We start from the raw sequence: 22,074 nt of genomic DNA, 5'->3' as shown, positions 1-22,074 counted from the left end.
GTACAATGCAGAACAAAATTTGTCTTCTGGTGATATAATAAAACAGTTTCCAAAAAAACCTGAAAAATTAATCTAGAAGAAATAGCAGTTTTTAGTTATGAATACTTTCAATCTCTGTTATAGATTCTTACTTCTCATATGCATCAGGCTATATAATTTTGTAGCTCACTATGGGGGTAATTTTAGAAGCTACGAGAAAATGTCCTATTTGCAATATACGTGTATACATACCGGCATTTATATGTGTATCGGGGTTACGCATAGAAAATCCAGTTTTAGAAAGCCGGTATTTATACATGTAAAGCTGCGCCATGAGTGGATAGCAAGGAGGCAGGGTTTGGGCTGATCCAAAATCTACATGTGTATTCCCTATTTCAGAAAGGAAATGCATGTGGATTTACAGCTGCTCCTGGACACATAATAGATTCTCTAGCGTTTTACACAACAGATTATCAGAGGTCTCATCCTTTATCATCTATTGCATTTTCCCTCTCAAAACTGAAAGTACAGAAAGATTGTGGCCTCTGTACTTAGCTAAGAGCATTTACATATATAGGGTTCTAAAATTCATATACCACATATAAGCCAGAAGTATACAGTACAGTATATCTAAAGACAATTATTAGCAAACAACTTTTATAAAAACACATCCAGTTCTCATTTTCCCTTTTTTTTATTTTTCAGGCTTCAGAAGCAGTACTCAAGATAATATCATTAAATTCTGAGCTTTCGCTGTTAAGCTTCAAGTTTAAATGTTCAAAAGTTTTTTGTCTTTTTTTTTCTTTACTGTAAAGTTTATTAAGGAAAGACTTACCTTTTTCTTTTTTTTTTTAGTTCAATATTTTTATTAAAAGATTTTCAATTGTACAACATTATATCAAAACAAGTGAAAGTGGGTAATAAATAATGATAATTAGAATCTAATTATCATCAATTGTACAACATAAGTACAGGCAAGAAATAAACAATAATACAACAAACAAGCAACATGGTTCTATATCACTTATCAACATATAGTATCCAGCATTTATACTCTTGGTGATCTTTTGATATTAACAAAAGAATTAATAATTATGATCTTTATTTGAACTTGATGTGTTTTTATAAAAGTTATTTACTGATAAATGTCTAGGGTTCTAAAGTGGCAGATCAATACATGTTGGCATATACACATGCAACTTGGAAAAACCTTTTTACACATGTACATGTTGCTACTTAGATATGTAAGTCACCGTGTTCCCGCCAATGTTTTGCACAGGGCTGTGGAGTCGGAGTTGAGGAGTTGTAGTCGGAGGAAATTTCGGGTACCTGTAGTCGGAGTCGGAGTCGGAACATTTATCTACCGACTCCATTTTTGAACTTGGCCTACTAATCACGAGCGATTTTTTTCAGCTATAGCACCCACTATATACACAGCACAAATGTTGCGAGCAGCTTCTGCGGCCTTAGAACCTTGATTAAAAGCAAAAAGAAGGTGGTGTCGAAAATGCTCATTTCTCTCAACTTGACATTCCATTTTAACGATCTGAAAATTAACCAGTGCTGTGTAGTCTGAGTCGGAGTCGGAGGAAATTTCTGGTACCTGGAGTCGGAGTCTGAAGTACAAAAAACTAAGGAGTCGGAGTTGGACAATTGTAAAATGGATGCTCCCATCAGAAAATGCCACAATTTACACATATATTCCATTATGAATTTTAGAAAAGGCTCTATCTCAGCAAATCCTTTCTTAAAACACGACCAGAATTCTGCACATCCCAACTTGAATGTCAGTTCCGTTTTCTACTTTCCATCTAAAAAGGGCCTGTTAGGTAAAGAAACATTACAATGCACCACTACAAAAAAAAAAAAAGAAACATTAACCTTTTTGAGAGCCTCCATCTGTTTCAGGTCTCTCCTGCGAAGTCGGACCCAACGTCTGCTTCGATTTGTGTGGTACATCTTTTCTGCAGGAACCCATGATTTTGGTTTGCGGTCTGGAGGGATGGTGATGCCATACTCCCAACCTAAAACAGTGAATCGTAATTTGTTTTCTAGTCAGTCCGTACGATTGGGTAACCCAGTACAAGTTTCACTGTAATGCGTCCTTCAAATTGAAAGAGTCACATGGCAGACAAAAATCTTCAGCTACAAAAGTGCCCTAAATGCATGAAAACTTAGTGGTAGGGGGAGGGGTGTTTGCATAATAGAAAGCACATACAGCACTGCCAGGTTCCAGTGTGGTACATTTCTAACCACTAAGTTCAGTTTTCATCAGGTTTAACAGAGCATCATAATAAAATTACATAACGGCTGATTCTGTTCACCAAGGCTTTTCTCACATTCTATGCTGATAGGAAAGTAGCTTAAAGAAACAGGCCCTTAAGAGGCAAAAATTAAACTGCCTGCACAAATGCAAACACTATGGGCATTTTTTACCAACAGAGTTAATCAAAGCAAAAGTGCATGTATACTTTGGTTTTGATAACTGCCCCAGGATAAAGTACCCAGATATTTGCCTCTCATTTTTCTGTGGAATTTTTTTCTTTTTCATACAAACAAATGCATGTGACTTGAAAAATGCTAAACTATGCACATTATTGTCTCTCTTGATTTATCCCTTTCCCCAAGAATCAGGGAAGTAGAAGGGTTAGGCCATGGCTTCCCAATCTTTTTGTGCCTGTGATTACAGCCAAATAAAATCGTACGACCCCACCCCCAGAGGTGTAAAATAATGATGTACCTATGGACAGCACACCTAGACCTGGGGATATAGGAGTGAGGTGTTGAGGCTCCCTTCTACAGCTGGAGTTATAATGCAAATTACCGTAAATCTACTCCCAAAGCAAAAGATTTCTGAGAGGAAGAATTACTGACCAGTAGTTGAGAATGACACGGTGACAAAATTCATCACCATTCCCATCCCCGCGGGAAACCATCTTCATGTCATTCTTTAAGGAGAGAGGGAAGAATCAGAGTATGAATGGCCACAACCACTGACCCACAAGCTTTGCTTTGAAGAATGCTAGTGTAGAAGGAATGAGGTTGAAATAGACACTAGAAAATGACATGGGATTATTTCCCGCGATTATCCGCGGGGACGGGAACGGTGATGAATTTTGTCACCGTGTCATTCTCTAATCAGCAGTAAGAGCATTACATTAGAACTTAAGAATAGCTATAGTGAGTCAGAGCAATGATCTATCTAGCCTAGTTTTTAACAGTGGCCAAGTACCTGGCAGAAATCCAAATCATAGCAACATTCCATGCTAATGATCCCAGGACAACCAGTGGATTTCCCCATGTCTCTCTCAATAGCAGACTTTTTTCCCAGGTATTTGTCCAAATCTTTTTAAACCCAGCTACGCTAAAGGCTGTTACAATATCCTCTGGCAATGAATTTCAGAGCTTAACTATTCCCTGAGTGAAAAAAATATTTCCTCCTATTGGTTTTAAAGGTATTTCCATGTATCTTCATGGAGTGTCCCCTAGTCTTTTAAAAAAGGAAAAGGCCAATTCACTTTTACCCATTCTACACCACTCAGGGTTTTGTAGACCACAATCATATCCCCTCTCAGCCATCTCTTTTTTTTTTTTATAATTCTTTATTCATTTTATAACTTACATCAAGTACATCAACATTGGTATTAACATTTTAACATAAATATATCACTTGAAATTCTAAAAATTAATGTTATCAAATTAAATATATCCTCTTCCCTCCCATCCTTTTATATTTCATAAAAACATTTTCCAATAATAAATACCCCCCTCCCCCGCTCAATTTCCATTTGTACTAATCAGGGAAGAAAAAATATATACTCATTCTTTACAATAATCTGATAAGCTGAAGAGCCCTAACCTTTTTTAAAAAAAATATATGTTTATTAACAGTGAGGGAACACAAACAACCAGGAGTCAACAATACAAGAACACAAAAGCATATACCACAAGTTATACAAGAGCAGATGACATATTCAAAGCAAGCCAGAATACGAGAACCCACGATACATGCCCTAACCTTTTTCTCATACAAGAGTTCCATCCCCTTTATCATTTTGGTCGCTCTTCCTTGAACCTTTCCTAATTCCGTTATATCTTTTTTAGATACGATGACCAGAACTGAACTTAATACTCAAGGTCCATAACCCGCACATGCCCCTCCCATGGCCAAACCCCCTTTTTGAATTTGTTAGTAAAGGTGCATCTTTATAGACTAGTGACTACAAAGATGCACAGGCAAATTCAAATTAGTGTCGAATAACCCCAGTACTTGATTGCTCATGCCCAGTTATTGGTGTTAATTAGCTTGCCGGTTCAATTAAATTGTGCGTGTGTGTTTTTGAATGCCATTGGGATTATTTTGCTGTTGGGATTATTTAAAATATGCTGAGGCAACAGAGCTGCTTCAGGAAATTGGACTTCTGCCAGACTTAGTTGATTTTGGTTTTCAATTTTTTCTTCCAGTTTATGAATTCTTTTAAATTTTATTCCATTGTTTTTACCCCTATTCTTTTTATTTTATTAACTGAATTCTATTGTTTACTGGTTCCTTTTTACATATTACTTTAATTCATTTACATATCATTTACATAAATGGTGCTCCTATCTATGAAATATTCTACATGCTTCTCTCCTCTCCCCTCCTTCCTGCCTTCCATTTTTCTGTTTCCTCCTCAAATCTATCTACTTTTCCATGTCTTCCCTTCCCATCTATCCATGTGTAACATCTTCTCCCTCTTTCATCTCCCCTATTCTCATCTATAAACAGCATTTCTTCTATTTTCTTCTTTTCCCCACTCCTCCCATCCCTATGCACCCTGTCCTCCCTCTCTCTCTCCTTCCTCTCCATTCCTATTTACCATCCCCTCCTTCTCTTTCCCTCTCCTATGGTCTGACATAGAAACATAGAAATAGACGGCAGATAAGGGCCCACAGCCCATCTAGTCTGCCCACCTTAATGTCCCTCCCCTACCTTTGCCCTGTGAATAGATCCCATGTGCCGATCCCATTTGGCCTTAAAATCAGGCACGCTGCTGGCCATAGAAACATAGAAATAGACAGCAGATAAGGGCCCACATCTGTCTTCCCCCTTTCCCCCTCTTATGGTCTTGGATCTTTATTCTCTCCTTTCCATAGTCTGGCATCTCTCTCCCCTCTTTCCTTTCCCTTCTCCCTCTCTTGTGGTCTGACATCTCACTACCCTCTTCTAACCCTTTCCTCTGTAAGGTCGCCTAGAGCTTGTTTAGGTATGTGCGACGCACAAATGGAAGAAATAAATAAAATAAAAATATATAGAATTAGGCAGTATGGCCCTGATTCTATAAACAGCGTCTAATTCCTAGGCACCATTCAGCTAGACGCTATTTATAGAATGGCATGAGTGGATGTTAAATCCTTAGGTGCACTGCCATTTAGGCTAGGGTTTTCTTGGAGTACTTGCTGGTAGGCACCAGTAGGTACCTTGGTGTAGACACCTACATCGAAGTGGTAGGCTCCTACTGAATTAGGTGCCTATCGTTTTTTTAATTGGGTTGGCTTTTTTAATAGAACTTTCAATTATCAGTGCTGATTACGTCAATTAAAAAAATTAAGTTAGGCACCAAGATTGGCTAGGTGCACCGATCTTGGGACCTAATTGTAGCCGCCATTTATAGAATTAGGGCCTTTATGTGTATGTGCCAGTTCTATAAGTAGGTGTCTCCTTCTAGGCACCCCAGTGCTGAGCAATGAGATCCTATTTCACAACAGCATCTGGTCTGTCATAACTGTGAGCTCCACTTATGTCTTGCCCTTGCTCCTTCTGTATGTCTGCCCCTCTTATATTTAGCACTATGCTATTTATTCATGCTGTATACAGAATAGCACTTAAGTGCCCTGCTGGCAGTTTCACAGGTAATTGTCTACTTGTCCACTTAAGTGCCCTGTTATAGAACTGCTCTTATATTGTTCTCACTGCAGGATGGCAGTTTTCAAAAATTCTTATTTTTTTTTTTGGTCAGTATAAAATATTATTTTTACCTGTATAAATGGGTTTAAAAAGTTTCAGCCCTGTGAACGTGGTTCAAAAACATTTTAAATAAATAAATAAAATATATGTTGGTGTTTTCAAATTTTGAAACATGATCTAAATTCTTTTTCAGAAGGTTATAAACCAATAGTTTAATTTTACGGTCAGTACACGCCAGAGATACAATACACAATACAATGTGTTTCTTATATTCCACATTTTCCAAATTACACGGTTCAATGTGGATTATACTGAAATAAATCAAGGCAGAATGCACGAAGCTCCGGCAACCTGGTAAAAAAAAATGTCAGGTTGGGAGTGATTTTGGTTTTCCAGGGCAAGCTCAGCACAAAGAGCACACAAATCATATGCTTATGATTTGTGTTGCGTAGCCCAGTAAAAGGGGAACAAACTGATGTCTCCGCACAAGAGTTAAGCGGTAGGCACATCTCTTGTGCGAAGGCCAAGTACAGTTCTCAATCGCAGGAATTCCAGAGCATTATTTGTATGTGTGTGTGTGTGTGTTGGGGTGGGGGGTTTCTAGACGCAATATAGGCAAAGCTGTTGTGCATGTGTTGTGTGAGTGTGTGTCCCATGTCTAACAGCTGTGGTCTGACCGTGTGCGCAGGACACACACTCACACTACAGATACACAAACAGATACCAGTACCTCCAGACCTGCTAAAAAATTTTGCCCAGTAAGTAGGGTTACCAGATTTCCTCTTTTAAAAAAGAGGACACTTGGTCTCACCACATTCTGCCCCCAGCCCCGTCCCCATGTTTCCTTCCCCAAGTTCTGGGCCGTGTCTAGAGGGCCTCCGCGCATGTGTGGACGTTGATGCGATAATATCATGTTCATGTACGCACGCATGTGATGTCATGTTCATGTACGCACACATGTGATATCATGTTCATGTACGCACTTATGTTGACATCCGCACATGCGCAGAGGCCCTCCATAAGCGGCCCCAAGCTCGGGGCCTTCCAAAACCTGGACAAACCGCCGACAATATCTTACTACTTGAGGCCATGACACCAATAATGCTTCACGACATTCATTCCTACCAGAACACCAGGCCTTGGTCACACGTGCAAAACACAGATAAATCCTAAGCAAGTACAGGACCACAAACGAAACCCTAAGATGCCAGTCTCTGCATGCAGTACAACACCAGAGAAATAGAAAGAAATACATTTCTTTCTGAACAGTGCAAAATATAGACAACAAATGTAAAGTCTGAAAACTGGAACATTTCAATCATTAAATTGAAAATAAAATCCTTCCCTGGTCATGTATAACCAAAGGGCAAAATCAATAATCCTTAAAGAATTTTGTCAATGGTTCTCAAACATCCTTAAATTTCTTATAATGTCCCAGTTGTACGGCAATCATACATTCCAGTTTAAAAGTGTGGCATAAAGATTCCCACCAGAAATTATAATTTAACCGGTCCCAGTTTTTCCAAAATAAGTTGTATGGCAACTCCTGTCGTGATAAATAGAAGATTACAAAAGAGAATCCATAATAAAACTTAATTCCTAATATATATTTTATTCAACAAATCTTTAAAGTCATAATCTTAAATATGCACAAACATAACATACACACATACATATATATATGAAATCCAGAAGGAAGTTCAAAAAAGCTAGAGGCGAATCGTATCAGTCTTTTGGAAAATCCTGGAAATCCACACAATCAGCACGCAGATAATTCAAATAGATAAAGTATAGACTTATCTGAAGCCAATCCCAGTCAACAGGATCGCCAATATCCAATGTCCGTGAAGCTGAATAGGGTCCAATAAAGGTAGCTGAAAAGTTGGTTGTAATCAAATCCTTCTGGATGCTTGAATATTCATCTATTCTCATATCACATCTCTCAATCAAGCAAAAATCAATCGAAGTGCAAGTGCAAAAGTGAATCCATTTAAAAGTGATGAGTGCAAATTCATAAAAAGTGTTGATTGTGTGGATTTCCAGGATTTTCAAAAGACTGATACAATTCACCTCTAGCTTTTTTGAACTTCCTTCTGGATTTCATATATGTATGTATGTTTGTGCTTATTAAGATTATGACTTTAAAGATTTGTTGAATAAAATATATATTAGGAATTATATTTTATTATGGATTCTCTTTTGTAATCTTTTATCTTATATTGAGCATCCTTGTTTTTGATTTAGTACCTCCTCTGTTTTTGTTTTGTTAGTTATGATAAATAGAAGTCCAGGATGGGGAAATACCTTTAATTTAATTTATTGCAATTTTTGTGTGTATAAAAGGGGGGATGAGACATGTATTTGTTATGAAATATAATTTGATTGAATTTAAGTGCTATTTAAAATGTAAAATGTCTGTATAATATGTTGCACTTATTGTTAGCTTTAAAATGAATAAAGATATTTAAAAAATAAATAAATAAAATCACTTTTCCTACCTTTGTTGTCTAGTGATTTTATTTTTCTACTTATCTTTTCCCAGTCTCTGGTTTCACTTCTTTCTGTCTGTGCTCTTAACTGTTTCCATGGCCTTCTTATCCAATTGCTGTTTTTCTCCTTCATTTTCTGCCCTGTATCCATCTTTGACATTAACTTTTAACATTCAACTTTCTTCCATTTTTCTGCTTCCTCCTCAAATCTATCTACTTTACCATGTCTTCCCTTCCCATTTATCCATGTGTAACATCTTCTCCCTTTTTCATCTCCCCTATTCTCATCTATAAACAGCATTTTTTCTATTTTCTTCTCTTCCCCACTCCTCCCATCCCTATGCACCATGTCCTCCCTCTCGGTATCTCCTTCCTCTCCATTCCTATTTACCATCCCCTCCTCTCTTTCCCTCTCCTATGGTCTGACATCTGTCTTCCCCCTTTCCCCCTCTTATGGTCTTGGATCTTTATTCTCTCCTTCCCATAGTCTGGCATCTCTCTCCCCTCCTTCCTTTCCCTTCTCCCTCTCTTGCGGTCTGACATCTCTCTGTATTTCCCTCCCTCCTCCTTTATTTCCCTAGTCTGACATCTCCCTCTTCTTCCCATAACCCCCTTCACCAACCAGTGGTGTGACATCTCTCTGCCCCTTTCCTTTCTTCCCCTGGAGGTCTAGGGCATCTTTCCTTCACTTTCCTCCCCATTCCCATGGTCCAGCATCTTTCTTCCCTCCCCCTCCTCCCAATCCTGTGCTTGCTCACCTAGCACTTTTGTAACTCTTTGGCCATCATCAGTGGCAGTGAACTAAACAAGCTTTCGGGTCATTGAAGACAGCATGTTTAGTTCACTGACACTGATGATGGCCAAAGAGTTACAAAAGCGTCAGATGAGCAAGCACAGGATCCTGCAGGGGGGAAGGAGGAAGGAGGACTCCTGATAGGTGTGCGGGGGGGGACTGGAGAAGGAGGAGAACTCCTATTATGTGCACAACGGGGGGGGGCTAGAGAAGCAACAGAACTCCGTATAGGTGGACAGGGAGGGGGAAGAGGCAACAGGACTCCGGATAGATGCGCATGGGGTGGAGGGAGGAGGACTCCAGATAGATGCAAGTTGGGGGAGAGGGAGGAGGACTCCAGATAGGTGTGCGTGGGGAAGAGAAGGAATCTGGATAGGTTGAGCTGCTGTAGAGTTACTAGATGTCCGGTTTCCCCGGACAAAAGTTGTTAAATTGAAAATCTGCCTGGACTTCTGACAGAGTCCTCAAAAAGAAGACATGTCCAGGAAAATCCAGATATCTGGTAACCCTACCGGTAAGAGGTTGGCATTCCCTTTTGGGAATTTCAATACTATACTAATGAGCTCCTTGTAATGCATTTGCATAGGGTTCTCAGTGGCTGCTACTGCTATTAATAGAAAACCCAGAGAACCCTTTTGAGCCCCTGAGGCTGAGCTGCCATGAAAGTAAGACTGCCCATAGCAATCTTTTGAGAATCTCCCCCTTATTCAATAATTGAGATGTCACATAACATAAATGTAATAGCCTTACTTACCATGTTCATCAACAGCTCTATTAAGATCTGTGGACCATTCCTCATCTTCCCATTTCCAGCCTAAGGGACACTCAATCTCAGCCTTAGGAAGCACCTTCTCTCCATTCTGGAAAACACAGAAGACGCAATAGTTTAGAAAGTGCTTACAGCAATGAGGTACCTGTAACTTTCAGGCTGCAGCAGCCTTTTGTAGCTTCTAATGTGACCTAATATAAAGTAGTATAAATTTTGAGGCACCTTTTTCTTTTCTTTGATGCCTTTGTACCACTGAAGACCCTACCATGCTCCCCCTCTGACATCAGTTCTTTTCTTTTCTTTTTATTTATTTATTTTTTTACTTAAAGAAATTTCAAGTTGCAATCCCAAGAAAAAAAACAACTCATAATACAGTAAAAATATATACCACTTTTAAGCTCACCTGATCCTTGTAGCATACCAAACCAAATTCCACAATGTTGTCATATTTGCTAGTTTTCAAGTTTCAAGTTTAATTAACCCCCCCTCTTCTACGAAACTGCGATAGCAGTTTCTAGCAGGGGGAGCCGCGCTGAATGGCCCACGCTGCTCCCGACGCTCATAGGAACTCAATGAGTGTCGGGAGCAGTGCAGGCCATTCAGCGTGGCTCTCTGCGCTAGAAACTGCTATTGCAGTTTCATAGAAGAGGGGGTAAGTTTTGATATACCACTTGACATCCCTAAGCTGTTTACATAGTACAATTATCAAAATTTTAAAAAGGGATTAGACATACATGGTTATAATATTTAAAAAGGACAAATGCACGAGACATAAAAGGGAAAAGGGCAGGGATGGGTGAAACTGGGCAGGTCTGGGAGCAGATCTAGGAGTCCGGATTTTACTAAAGTAAAATCTGGTAACCCTAGGAAGGCCTACGAGCATGTGCAGATGTGACGCATGCATGATGTCATAGTGTCACATCCGCGCATGTTCAGAGGCCTTCCAGACATGACCTCAAACTCTTTCAGAGCCAAGATCTTACAAAACCCGGACAATGTGCTGGGTTTGCAAAATCCATCCAGAGACCCTAACAGTCTTCTAAAATAAATAAATAATAATAATAACAGTTTATATACCGCAGGACCGTGAAGTTCTATGCAGTTTACAATTATTAAAAAGTTACAAATTGAGCTGTACTAATAGAGTTAAGATTTAGCAGTCAGTTATTATGGGGAGAGATTGTTCAGTGTAGCTGCCTAAGTACTTTAGGAACTAATATGTTTTTAGGTGTTTCTTAATTCCCGATAAGTATTCGCAAGCATGAGTACCATATTTTCACGTAGATAACGCGCACCCGTGTAAAACGCGCACACGAGTATAGCGCACGAAAAACACAAATTTATGTACAGAAATTTTTATATACCGCACACACCCGTATACCGCACATGCTGCCCGACTCTCCTTTCGCCCGCCTCGACTCTCCTCTGGAGACCCCGACTCTCTTTTCGCCCGCCCCGACTCTCCTTTCCCCCTTGAAGTCCTGTCCCTACCCTGAAAGCCTGATGCCCCCCCCCCGACATCCGATTCACCCCCCCGCAGGACCGCTCGCACCCCCACCCCGAAGGACCCGCTCGCACCCCCACCCGAAGGACCGCTCGCACCCCCACAACCTCCCCCCCCTCCCCCATGAAGAAGCTGTCTACCTTGTTTCCGGATGCCAGCCCAGCCCAGCTGCTTCCTCTGCCGGCGGTCCTGTCTCTTCTCAGAGCCCTGTGCTGCGCTGCTTCCTCTTCAGGCGGTCCCGCCCTTTCTCTGACGCTCCTTCCGGGCGATGAATCGGGCGTTGGGGGGGAAATTATGTAAAAAAAATTTTGTACAACGCGCTCACGCGTATAACGCGCAAGGGTATGCGCGGTATGTAAAAACCACGTATAACGCGCGCGTTATATGCGAGAAAATACGGTAATTGTTTCAGGTCTTTACCCCATAATGCTGCCTGATAAGAGAAGAGATGTTGATGATGTCTTTTAAATTTATATCCTTTAACCGGTGGAGAAACAAAATTCAAGTTTGAGCTTCTCTTAAGTCAATTGGTTGAGTAAGAGAAAAGGTCAGTTATATATCTGGGGGCTAGGCCGAAAAGTACCTTATAGCAGAAACATCCAAATTTAAATTTCACACGTTCCTCTATCCGGGTAAATGTCCAAGTAAATCCATGTCTGGGTAAATCCAGGTAAATCCAGATATCTTGTAACCCTACTTTCATTAAGAAGCATCAGGGGGGCTTAAATGAAGGCCCCACTTATAGAATTGCCTTCTATATGTTACATTTATATTTAAGTTTATATTTATTAAAGCGTTTGATATACTGCCTTTCAAACAGGAATCAAAGCAGTTTACAAGTATAAACTTTTAATAAAAAAAGGAAGCAAAGAACTTCAAGTACCCTGATCAGACAGGTGAAACATTAGCTTAGGGGAGGATGGGGGAGAGTTGTGCTGCAACTACACCAGTGAGACCATAGCCATAATTAAAATGGACTGTGTGTGTTTTTTTAATATACTGTATATAATTCATAAATACGAGTACATGCATGTACTGGAGGAAATTTAGGCATAAGATGATATGATAGATCCATTTTAACATGAAAACAAATCTCTTTCAACAGATAGGAGACTGAATAAGACTGGAAAGCGGACAAACTCAAGAGAAATTTAAGGAATCATTATTTTACTGCAAAGATGATGGGTACACAGAACAGCCTTCCACCGGAGCTGATGGAAACAATGAATTCAAGAAAACATGGGGCAAGATAAAAGGACATCTAAGGGATTGTGGAGTTCAATAGATGCTGTAGATCAGGGGTGCCCACACTTTTTGGGCTTGCGAGCTACTTTTAAAATGACCAAGTCAAACTGATCTACCAATATTAAAATTTTTAAAACCACAAAGCACACTGTACACAGAGAAAATGTTAATTATCATTTGTATTCAGGGTTTTTATCAGAGGTCAAGGCAGATGACACTAAAATATGCAATGTCACCTCAGTAACAACTATACAAAAATAGACAAATATACCCTCCTTCATTTTTAATAAACCACGATAGCAGTTTTTAGTGCAGGGAGCTATGCTGAATGCCCCGCGCTGCTCTCGACATTCATAGGCTCCCTGCGCTAAAAACCGCTATTGCGGTTTAGTAAAACGGGGCCATAGTGCAAAATATAGACATGCACACATTTTGATCACTAAATTGAAAATAAAATCATTTTCCTACCTTTGTTGTTTGGTGATTTCATGAGTCTCTGGTTGCACTTTCTTCTTCTGACTGTGCATCCAATATTTCTTCCCTTCTTTTGGCCTACTGTATGCTTCCTCTCCTCCAGACCTTATTCCCTCCCCCAACTTTTTCTTTCTCTCTCCCTGCCCCCTTCTTTCTTTCTGCCTCCCTACCTCCCTTTCTTTTTTTCTCTCTCCATGCCCCCTTTCTTTCTGTCTCCCTGCCCCCCCCCCTTTCTTTATTTCTGTTTCTCTTCTTTCTTTCTGTCTCCCTGCCTCCCTTTCCTTTTTCTCTCTCCATGCCCCCTTTCTTTGTCTCTGTCTCCCTGCCTACCCTCTTTCTTTCTTTCTCCCTGCCCTCCCCCAAGCCACTGCCACTGCCATCAGGGAACAGGCCCCCAAGCTGCCACCGCCCCAAGCTCTCCCTGCAGAAGTGTCAGGACAACCAGCATTCCTCTCCCCGATGTCAATTCTGACATCGGAGAGGAAGTACCGGGCTAGGCAGCGATTGGCTGACCCAGAACTTCCTCTCTGACGGCAGAATTGACGTCAGAGAGAGGAAGGTTGATTGGTCCGGTCGATCGCGAAGACAACGCGAGTTTATCACGGAGCCCGGGATGGGCTCCGCGATCAACTTGCTTTGCCTACGTGATCTACCGGTCGATCGCAATCGACGTATTGGGCACCCCTGGTGTAGATGAACAAACTGGTGAGGCCATAAGGGTTTTTTCTGCCACCGTGCTCTATTTTTCTATATTGAGCATACACGTTTTTCTGTCATTGTGCATCAAAAAATTATGCTCAGTTTGGCTCAAAGATTATTCATATCAGTCTTACAAAATGTTTTGTATTGCCTTCAGGTTTAATGAAAGAAGCCACCGTATTCATAAAGCAAGTATAGGCAATTTCAAACTAGCAGAAAATAGCTTCTCTTTTTAACCTGGAAATCCTTACCACATCTGTGTAAGCCTCAGTCATGTGAATCCACTGCCCACCTGGCAACCGAGCCTGGTTTTCAAACACTTCCTCAACAAAACTCATGTGACCAGCATCTATATCATAAAGCAAACTGCAAAGGAAAACAAAACGGTATAACACTGAATTTTTAATTTCACATCTGTTCCCTGTGGTCCTGCTTTCTAGCCCCTACTCACTTATGCAAATGAGACTTGCAGTGAGTCTCTGAACATGTCCCTGCACCTCTCCTCACGCCCTCAGTGGCCACCTTGTCTATTATCACCTTCAGATCCAGACCTATATCTGAAAAACACTGACTTTAACCACGGCAGACAAAAAATTAATAAATAAACTACAAGGGGCCACTGAAAAGTTCTCAGGCCAACCAAGAAGAAAATGATGCGGAGCCATGAAACTTACAAATTATTCCACACTTTTCTTGACACTTTTTGTTTCAATCAGGCAAATGCTAGTAAATGGGCACAAGTACAGAGAAACCAAGCCATTGTGACATCACCAATGAGGCTGGCTCTTAGGTATTGATGGAATAAGACATTATGACATCACAATACGAGGGGCCACTGAAAAGTTCTCAGGCCAACCAAGAAGAAAATGATGCGGAGCCACGAAACTTACAAGTTACTCCACACTTTTCTTGACACTTTTCATTTCAATGATATGAAATGAAATGAAAAATGTCAAGAAAAGTGTGGAATAACTTGTAAGTTTCATGGCTCCACATCATTCACTTCTGGGTTGAGTGAACTTTTCAGCAGTCCTTCATAAGTGTAAAACCCGATCAATATCCCCCAAATTCAGTACAGGTCATCCAAATCTGAGCACAGAACCCAGATCCACATGTAAACTAATTAGTCAATTAGGCACTAACAATCAATTATTGGAAATAATAAGCACTTAATTGGCAGGAATTAAGAGTTACATGCAGATCTGCTCTACACCCTATTTTATAACATAGATGTCTAATTTTCATAACATGCAAATCCAAAGGGGTGTGGCCATGGGAGGAGCATGGATGGATCAAGAACATTCCCAGAATTCAGACATGATGCATTTGGATCTACCATCGGTTGGGCGCCAGCATTTATATCACCCAAAATTAGATGCAAAATGCTTGCTAACCTAGTATTCTGTAAAGGGCACTCTGTAATATGCCCTCTACAGAATACTGTCTTTATCTTTATTTTAAAAAATTGATGAATTGTCAAATTATGGCCCAGCCAAATCTCAGAAAAGTACAATTATAAAAATAATTTGATAGTCAGAAAAGAACACCAAAATTGAAAGTAAAGCTCACATATTTCCGGAGCAATCATATGCAAACACACACACAAAAGTCAAACTATAATTACTTCAAATTAAAAGCTACAGAAAATAAATGAGTTTTAAGATTAACCTTAAATAGCTTAATGAATGTTTCAAGGCGTAGGTTATTCCAGGCACTAGGGCCCATATTCTGTAAACAGTGCCAGTTTTTTAGGCACCTAAACTAAGTGAAAAACGCCATTTAAATGACATTTTAAACTGATTTTCAAGGCACATCCCAGCACCTAAAAACACAGCACCAGAATCGCACCCCCATAGGTGCTTTACGGCACCTAACGCCACTGTAGGCATGGCTAATGCCAGAAGTGGCATTAGGCGCGATTCACGTCAAAAGTAGGTGCTGGAAAAATAATGCCTTGAACCCTGGCCTACATTTCCGGTGCCTTCCTTTGCCAGAGGCGCAATTCTCTAAACGGTGCTGTTGCGTGACTGACATGCGATCGGCCATTGCTTTTAAGGCGGCTGCCAACCATGGCACCATTTAGAGAATCCAGGCCTAGGTGCCAGGAAACAGAATGCCAGTTACTGCAGATCATCCGAATGCCTATCTTTGGGTGCCATTCATTGAATCTAGCCCTGTATCTGAAACAACACAGGAGTACATGTACAACTTGTCCATGGTTATTAAACTTGTAACACAACTCACGTTTTTTCAGGGCTGATAAACCAATCCCCAGCCCAATTCCACCCAGTGGAGGGACGGAAGCTGTCCTTCGGAAGCTTGATCTTGCCAGTGACATCAGAATATTTGGGGTAAGTGAGACCTGTTGTTCCCCAGTTTCCTACTAGTGCCAGTTTAGTTTGGTTTTCATACTGAAAAATAAAACATAAAACAGTTCTAATTTCTTGAGTAAACTTTATAAGACTACCTTCCTTTCAATTGTACTAATCTATAAAAGGAAAAATGGCAGCTTTGCACATACTGTATACTTGTAGTAGAAGCTCTTAGAAGCCCAATTCAAAATGCCCAGCTTCCTACACAATAATCTTCTTCTGAATGCTCCCTTTGTATTTGTAATTCATAGCATATGAGATCAACATCAAGGGGACCTTTTACAAAGGTCCGCTAGCCGCTACCGCCTCCTTTAAAGCAGGCAGTAGTTTTTGGCTAGAGCGCACTAATCTTGTGCGTGCGCTAAAAATGCTAGGGCACCTTCGTAAAAGGAGCCCCAAGTGTTTCAAACACCTTGGAGATGACATCTGTAACCTCGTCGAACCTTAGATTATAGTGCCTTGTGGCAACCTAACTCACAATGGCTCACATCCTTACAGGTTACTTTATTTTAAGTTTAGCCTAGTGAAAGTGCTTCTCTTAAGGTGCTTCTCTTAAGATGCTTATCATAACATTATTTTAAATAAATTGAATTAATTACTTTAGTATACTTTGGTATACAACTAGTCTTTTATTGCAGCATGTAGATACTACCCCTTCCGATGCGTTTCGGAAGCTTTCTTCAGGGTTGGGGCATATTCGGTGATTAAACCATATTTACTTTGAACTGTTTAATTTCTAAGTTACTCCAGTGACTTGCTCGGACTGCCGGCATGCCCTTTGTATTTGGACATTCATTTCTGGTTCCATGTCCAAGCACCTCTACTACTTACCTCTAATGGCCTGAGGTACATCATAAGCATTGCTGGGTTATGAAAATTGTATCTGATATCTCCTACTTCTAATACTACATGGACAAAGCCAAGACAAGGTTTGTCTTGGACTGCACATTATATAGCCATAAGTTGGCTGGTATTATCCATAGCAGGTGCAATCAAAGTAGCTGCCATCACTCCACAGAATTATACCAATTTATCAGCATAAGAACATAAGATTTGCCACTGCTGGGTCGGACCAGTGGTCCATCATGCCCAGCAGTCCGCTCATGCAGCAGCCTTTAGGTCAAAGACCAGTGCCCTATTTGAGTCTAGCCTTACCTGCGTATGTTCTGTTCCAGCAGGAACTTATCCAACCTTTTCTTGATTCCCTGAAGGATGTTTTCCCCTATAACAGCCTCTGGAAGAGCCTTCCAGATTTCTACCACTCTCTGGGTGAAGAAGAACTTTCTTACGTTTGTACAGAATCTATTCCCTTTTAACTTTAGCGAGTGCTCTCTCGTTTTCTTCACCTTGGAGAGGGTGAACAATCTCTCTTTCTCCACTAAGTCAATTCCCTTCAATATCTTGAATGTTTCGATCATGTCCCCTCTCAGTCTCCTCTTGTCAAGGGAGAAGGGCCCAGTTTCTCTAGCTTCTCATTATACGGCAACTCCACCAGTCCCTTAACCATTTTTGTCGCTCTTCTCTGGAACCTTCCAAGTAGTACTATGTCCTTTTTCATGTACAGCGACCAGTATTGGACGCAGTATTCCAGGTGGGGGCATACCATGGCCCATTACAAAGGCATGATAACCTTTTCAGATCTGTTTGTGATCCCCTTCTTAATCATTCCTAGCATTCTGTTTGCCCTTTTCGCTGCCGCTGCACATTGCACGGATGGTTTCATTGACTTGTCTACAAGTACTCCCAAGTCTCTTTCCTGGGGGCTCTCTCTGAGTATAGCTCCGGACATCCTGTATTCATGCATATGATTTTTGTTACCGACATGCATCACCTTGCACTTATCCACGTTGAACCTCATTTGCCATTTCGCAGTTCATTCCTCAAGCTTATTTATGTCTCTTTGAAAGGTCTTCGCAATCCTTCTGTGTCCTCACTACTCTGAATAACTTTGTATCGTCCGTAAATTTAATCATCTCACTCATCGTGCCAATTTCTAGGTCATTTAGAAATATGTTGAAGAGCACAGGCCCGAGCACCGAACCCTACGGCACTCCACTTGTGATGCTTTTCCAGTCCGAGTATTGTCCATTCACTCCTACTCTCTGTTTCCTATCCGCCAAACAGTTTTTAATCCACGTGAGTATATCACCCTCGATTCCAAGGAGCCTAAAATAGTGAAGTGTCCACCAGGAATCTTGGCTACCAGGAGTACCAATCAAATACTGTCTATAATTAGGGAAGAAACTAAGAATTCTACAGCTGATATTGCTATCCATTTGGGAAGAAATGACCTAGCCAACAATAATTACAGGGCAGACTGGATGGACCGTTCAGGTCATTATCTGCTGTCATTTACTATTTTACTATGTATATGAATATCTTTCGAGTATTTAAATGTCTCCCCATCCCTTTTCTCCTCTAGAGTAGACATATTCAGGTCTTCCAGTCTCTTCTCATATGTCTTTTGGTGCAAACCCCATATCATTTTCATTGTCTTCCTCTTGACCACCTGAAATCTTTTCACTTCCTTAGCTGGATACAGTCTCCACAACTGAGCACAATACTACAAATGGGGCCTCATCAATGACTCAAATATGGGCATCAACACCTCCTTTCTACTGCTGGTTATGCCTCTCTTCATACAGCCTGGCATCCTTCTAGCTAAAGTCACTGCCTTGACACACAGTTTCCTTGCCTTCACATCTTCAGACATTATTACCTCTCCCTGTCTGTGCATAACAGCCTCTTACCTCCTAGCACATATGGCTCCCTTGGATTTCTACTTCCTGAAGTGCTTTACTCTGCACTTCTTAGCAGTGAATTTTGATTGCCAAGCATAAGACCATTCTTCTAACTTTTGTAGATCATTTTTCACATTTTCCATTCCCTCTGGTAGTATCCACTCTGTTACAAATTTTGGTATATTCCGCAAAAAAGGCAAACCTTACCTTCTAACTCTTTGCTAATGTCACTCACAAATATAGAGAATAGAATTGGCCCCAGCACTAATGCTTGAGGTACTCCGCTACTCATATTTCCCTCCTCCAAGTGAATTCCATTAACCACCATTCTCTGGCATCTGTCTATGAGTTTTCTAGTTCACCACTTTGGGTCTTAACTTCAGCCTGTCATGTTTATTCAAGAGTCTTCTATGAAGAACTATGTCAAAGGCTTTGCTGAAATTTAAGTAAATTACATCTAGCAAATGTCCTTAATTCAATTCTCTGGTTGCCCAGTGAAAGAATTCAATCAGATTCATTTGTCATGATTGGTGAAATCATGTTGCCTCAGTGTTTGTTTTAAATAAATTGTACTTTGTTATTATTGCTGGTCTGCTTATCAACTTCTACCTATAGAGAAGAGTCTACTTTCTGAAAGGTGTCTCATAGCCAGTCCAAAATTACCTCAGATCCTCCTGCATCCAGATTCAGTTAACCAGCAGAGGGAATAAGGTGACCCCAGTTCAATTACATTGTTTATTCCACTCAAGCACTCCTCTCATTCCCCTAAACTGGGGACAAGGCCACCAGGATGTACTATTCCATGGAAGCAGCAAACCATACTCCTTCTCGGTAATGTGAGTCTTCCCAAACTCCCAGCCAGAGTGATTCCAGGTTCCTCGGGCATGGAAGGGTAAGTCTGGGGTTTTCCCTTCTCTTTATCATCTCATAACTGGAAGAACTCTGATGATCATGGAGTTCTGTCCAACACAATCTCTTCTGGCACCATCTTGGTCCTCCAGCAAGTTCTGGACAAACATCATCTGGTTTCTCCTCAGAGGCCTGTCTGATATGGGTGGTCCTACAGCATAGCTCTCCGAGTTATCGAAACACACAAGCCCCTCCATCACAAAAAGGTGATATCCCTTTGGAAGGATTTTTGCTAAGTACTTGTGAGCTAGATTGACCACCATGAAGATGGAATACTGGGTGAGATGGACCATTGGTCTGACTAGAGAATGACATGGGGAAAAAAATTTGTCTCCATCACTGCCCCATCCCCATGATCACTACCCCATCCCCGCAACAACTGCCCCCGCCCCGTCCCATCCACACAAGCCTCAGTACTACAATATTTAGCTTATTCCTTCCTTATAAATCAAAGTTCTGGCTGCTGAACTAGAGAAAGAGATGTTCAGCTGGCAGGGCTTTGTTTATAAATTTTTATCAACACAACTAATATACTACAGTATCCTAAAGCAAAAAAAAAAATATATATATATATATAAATATAAATTTTTTCTACCTTTGTTGTCTGGTTTCTGTTTTCCTCATCTTCTCCTCATTCATTTCCTTCCATTCACTGTCTGCCTTCTCTGTCTCTTCCATATGCTCTGTTGCTGTGCCTCTCCCTTCCATCTCTCCCTCCACCCCCTCCCCATTGGTCTGCCACCCATCTTCTTCCCTCCGCTCCCCCCATAGTCTGGAATCTCTCTCTTCCCCATTTCCCTTCAATGTCTGTTTCTCCCCACCCCACCTTCCCCAGTTCCCTTCAGAGTCTATTCCTCCCTACCCCCCCCTTCCCCAGTTCCCTTCAGCATCTATTCCTCTCCACCTTCCCCAGTTTCCTTCAGTGTCTGTTCTTCTCCACCCCACCTTCCCCAGGTCCCTTCAGCATCTGTTCTTTTCACCCCACCTTTCCTCCCTTTCTCCCTCCCTGCTCCTTACGTTCGCGGCAGGCAATTTCTCTAAATGTGCTTTCTATGAGCAGCTGGAGTGCTGAAATCGCGTGTGGCTGCAGGAAAGGTCATCTCTGATGCAACTTCCAGTTGCATCAGAGATGACCTTTACGGCAGCCACATAGTAAATGACGGCGAATAAAGATTTGGTCAGTACATCCAGTCTACCCAACAATCACGCTCATTATATGGGCTATTTTTTAAATATGTTATTTTATTTTTAAACCCAGTTATTAATAACTAAATCGCATTGCATACAATAACATGAGTTAGTGGTAAAAAAAAAAAACCCAAATCTTAATAGTAGCCTATACTGAAATCTACCCACTCCACCCCTACCCACTCCTCCCCAACATAGCGGTGTAGTTATCAAATTGGGCTATCATTGTTATTTTACCACTACCACATGCTGGTTTAGCAGAGATCCAATTTTATCCAATGAGATCTAGTTACTAACAACCTGGGTTAACAGTAAAATAACCAATTTTAACAGTAGCCCAATAGCCATGCCGATAACTTCCTCCCTTAGTCTGCATATAATTGGTTGATTTTGTGTACCTTTGGGGACAAATTCTATAAACAGCGTCCTGATTTTCGGTGGCCTACTGCTGTCTATCAGCCAATCGGGATGCACGTTTTTTTAAAAAAAACATCCTGAGGTAGACCACCTAAAATGTAGGGCTGCCTAAGCTTACCTAAGGCTAGACGTGGGCATGGTTTCATTTGGAAGTGGCCTTAAGCAAGCTTAGGTGACCCTAGGCACCCCTAGGCACCTCCCTAGGCCTGCGGTAGCCACCTGAACTTTCAAATAGATGCGGCCGCTGAACTGATTACAGCAAGGGAATCTCCCTGCCTTGATCAGTTTAGCGGCAGCGGCAGGGAACCTGTACCTCCCCACGAAGACGGTGAGTAGGAGGAATGCCCAGTCCCTCCTGTTGGGACCTCCAAAGACATCCCCCACCCACCCATGAATGTCAGCAGCAGGAGGAGTGCCTAATTCCTCCTGCCACCACCCCCCAAAGACATTCCCCGAAATGGGGGTGGCCTAAGGGAGCTGTCCAATCAGAATCTAAGGCCACTCCCAGCGCATCCCAGAATGCACTGAGAGAGAGGCCTAAGATTCTA

At 41.2% G+C, this 22,074-nt stretch overlaps 1 protein-coding gene across 7 annotated transcripts in view; it reads right to left on the bottom strand.

The window, feature by feature from the left end:
- The window catches only part of DYSF (dysferlin), a 539,803-nt gene that overhangs the window by 273,998 nt on the left and 243,731 nt on the right, over positions 1-22,074 (bottom strand). For all 7 annotated transcript variants that reach the window (XR_004540213.1, XM_033953409.1, XM_033953435.1 and 4 more), the window contains 4 exons: positions 16,144-16,310; positions 14,151-14,265; positions 9,963-10,068; positions 1,861-2,003 (listed from right to left, as the gene is read on the bottom strand). Coding sequence is in view for 6 of the 7 variants with exons in the window: in XM_033953409.1 (XP_033809300.1) it covers positions 1,861-2,003; positions 9,963-10,068; positions 14,151-14,265; positions 16,144-16,310 (531 nt within the window). In the remaining variant the exon portion in view is untranslated. The remainder of the gene's footprint in view (positions 1-1,860; positions 2,004-9,962; positions 10,069-14,150; positions 14,266-16,143; positions 16,311-22,074) is intronic.

This window comes from Geotrypetes seraphini, chromosome 1 (assembly GCF_902459505.1).
Source record: "Geotrypetes seraphini chromosome 1, aGeoSer1.1, whole genome shotgun sequence".
In the NCBI taxonomy this organism is placed as follows: domain Eukaryota; kingdom Metazoa; phylum Chordata; class Amphibia; order Gymnophiona; family Dermophiidae; genus Geotrypetes; species Geotrypetes seraphini.
Note: the sequence above shows the minus strand (reverse complement) of the source record. Positions and strands in the feature narration are given on the sequence as shown.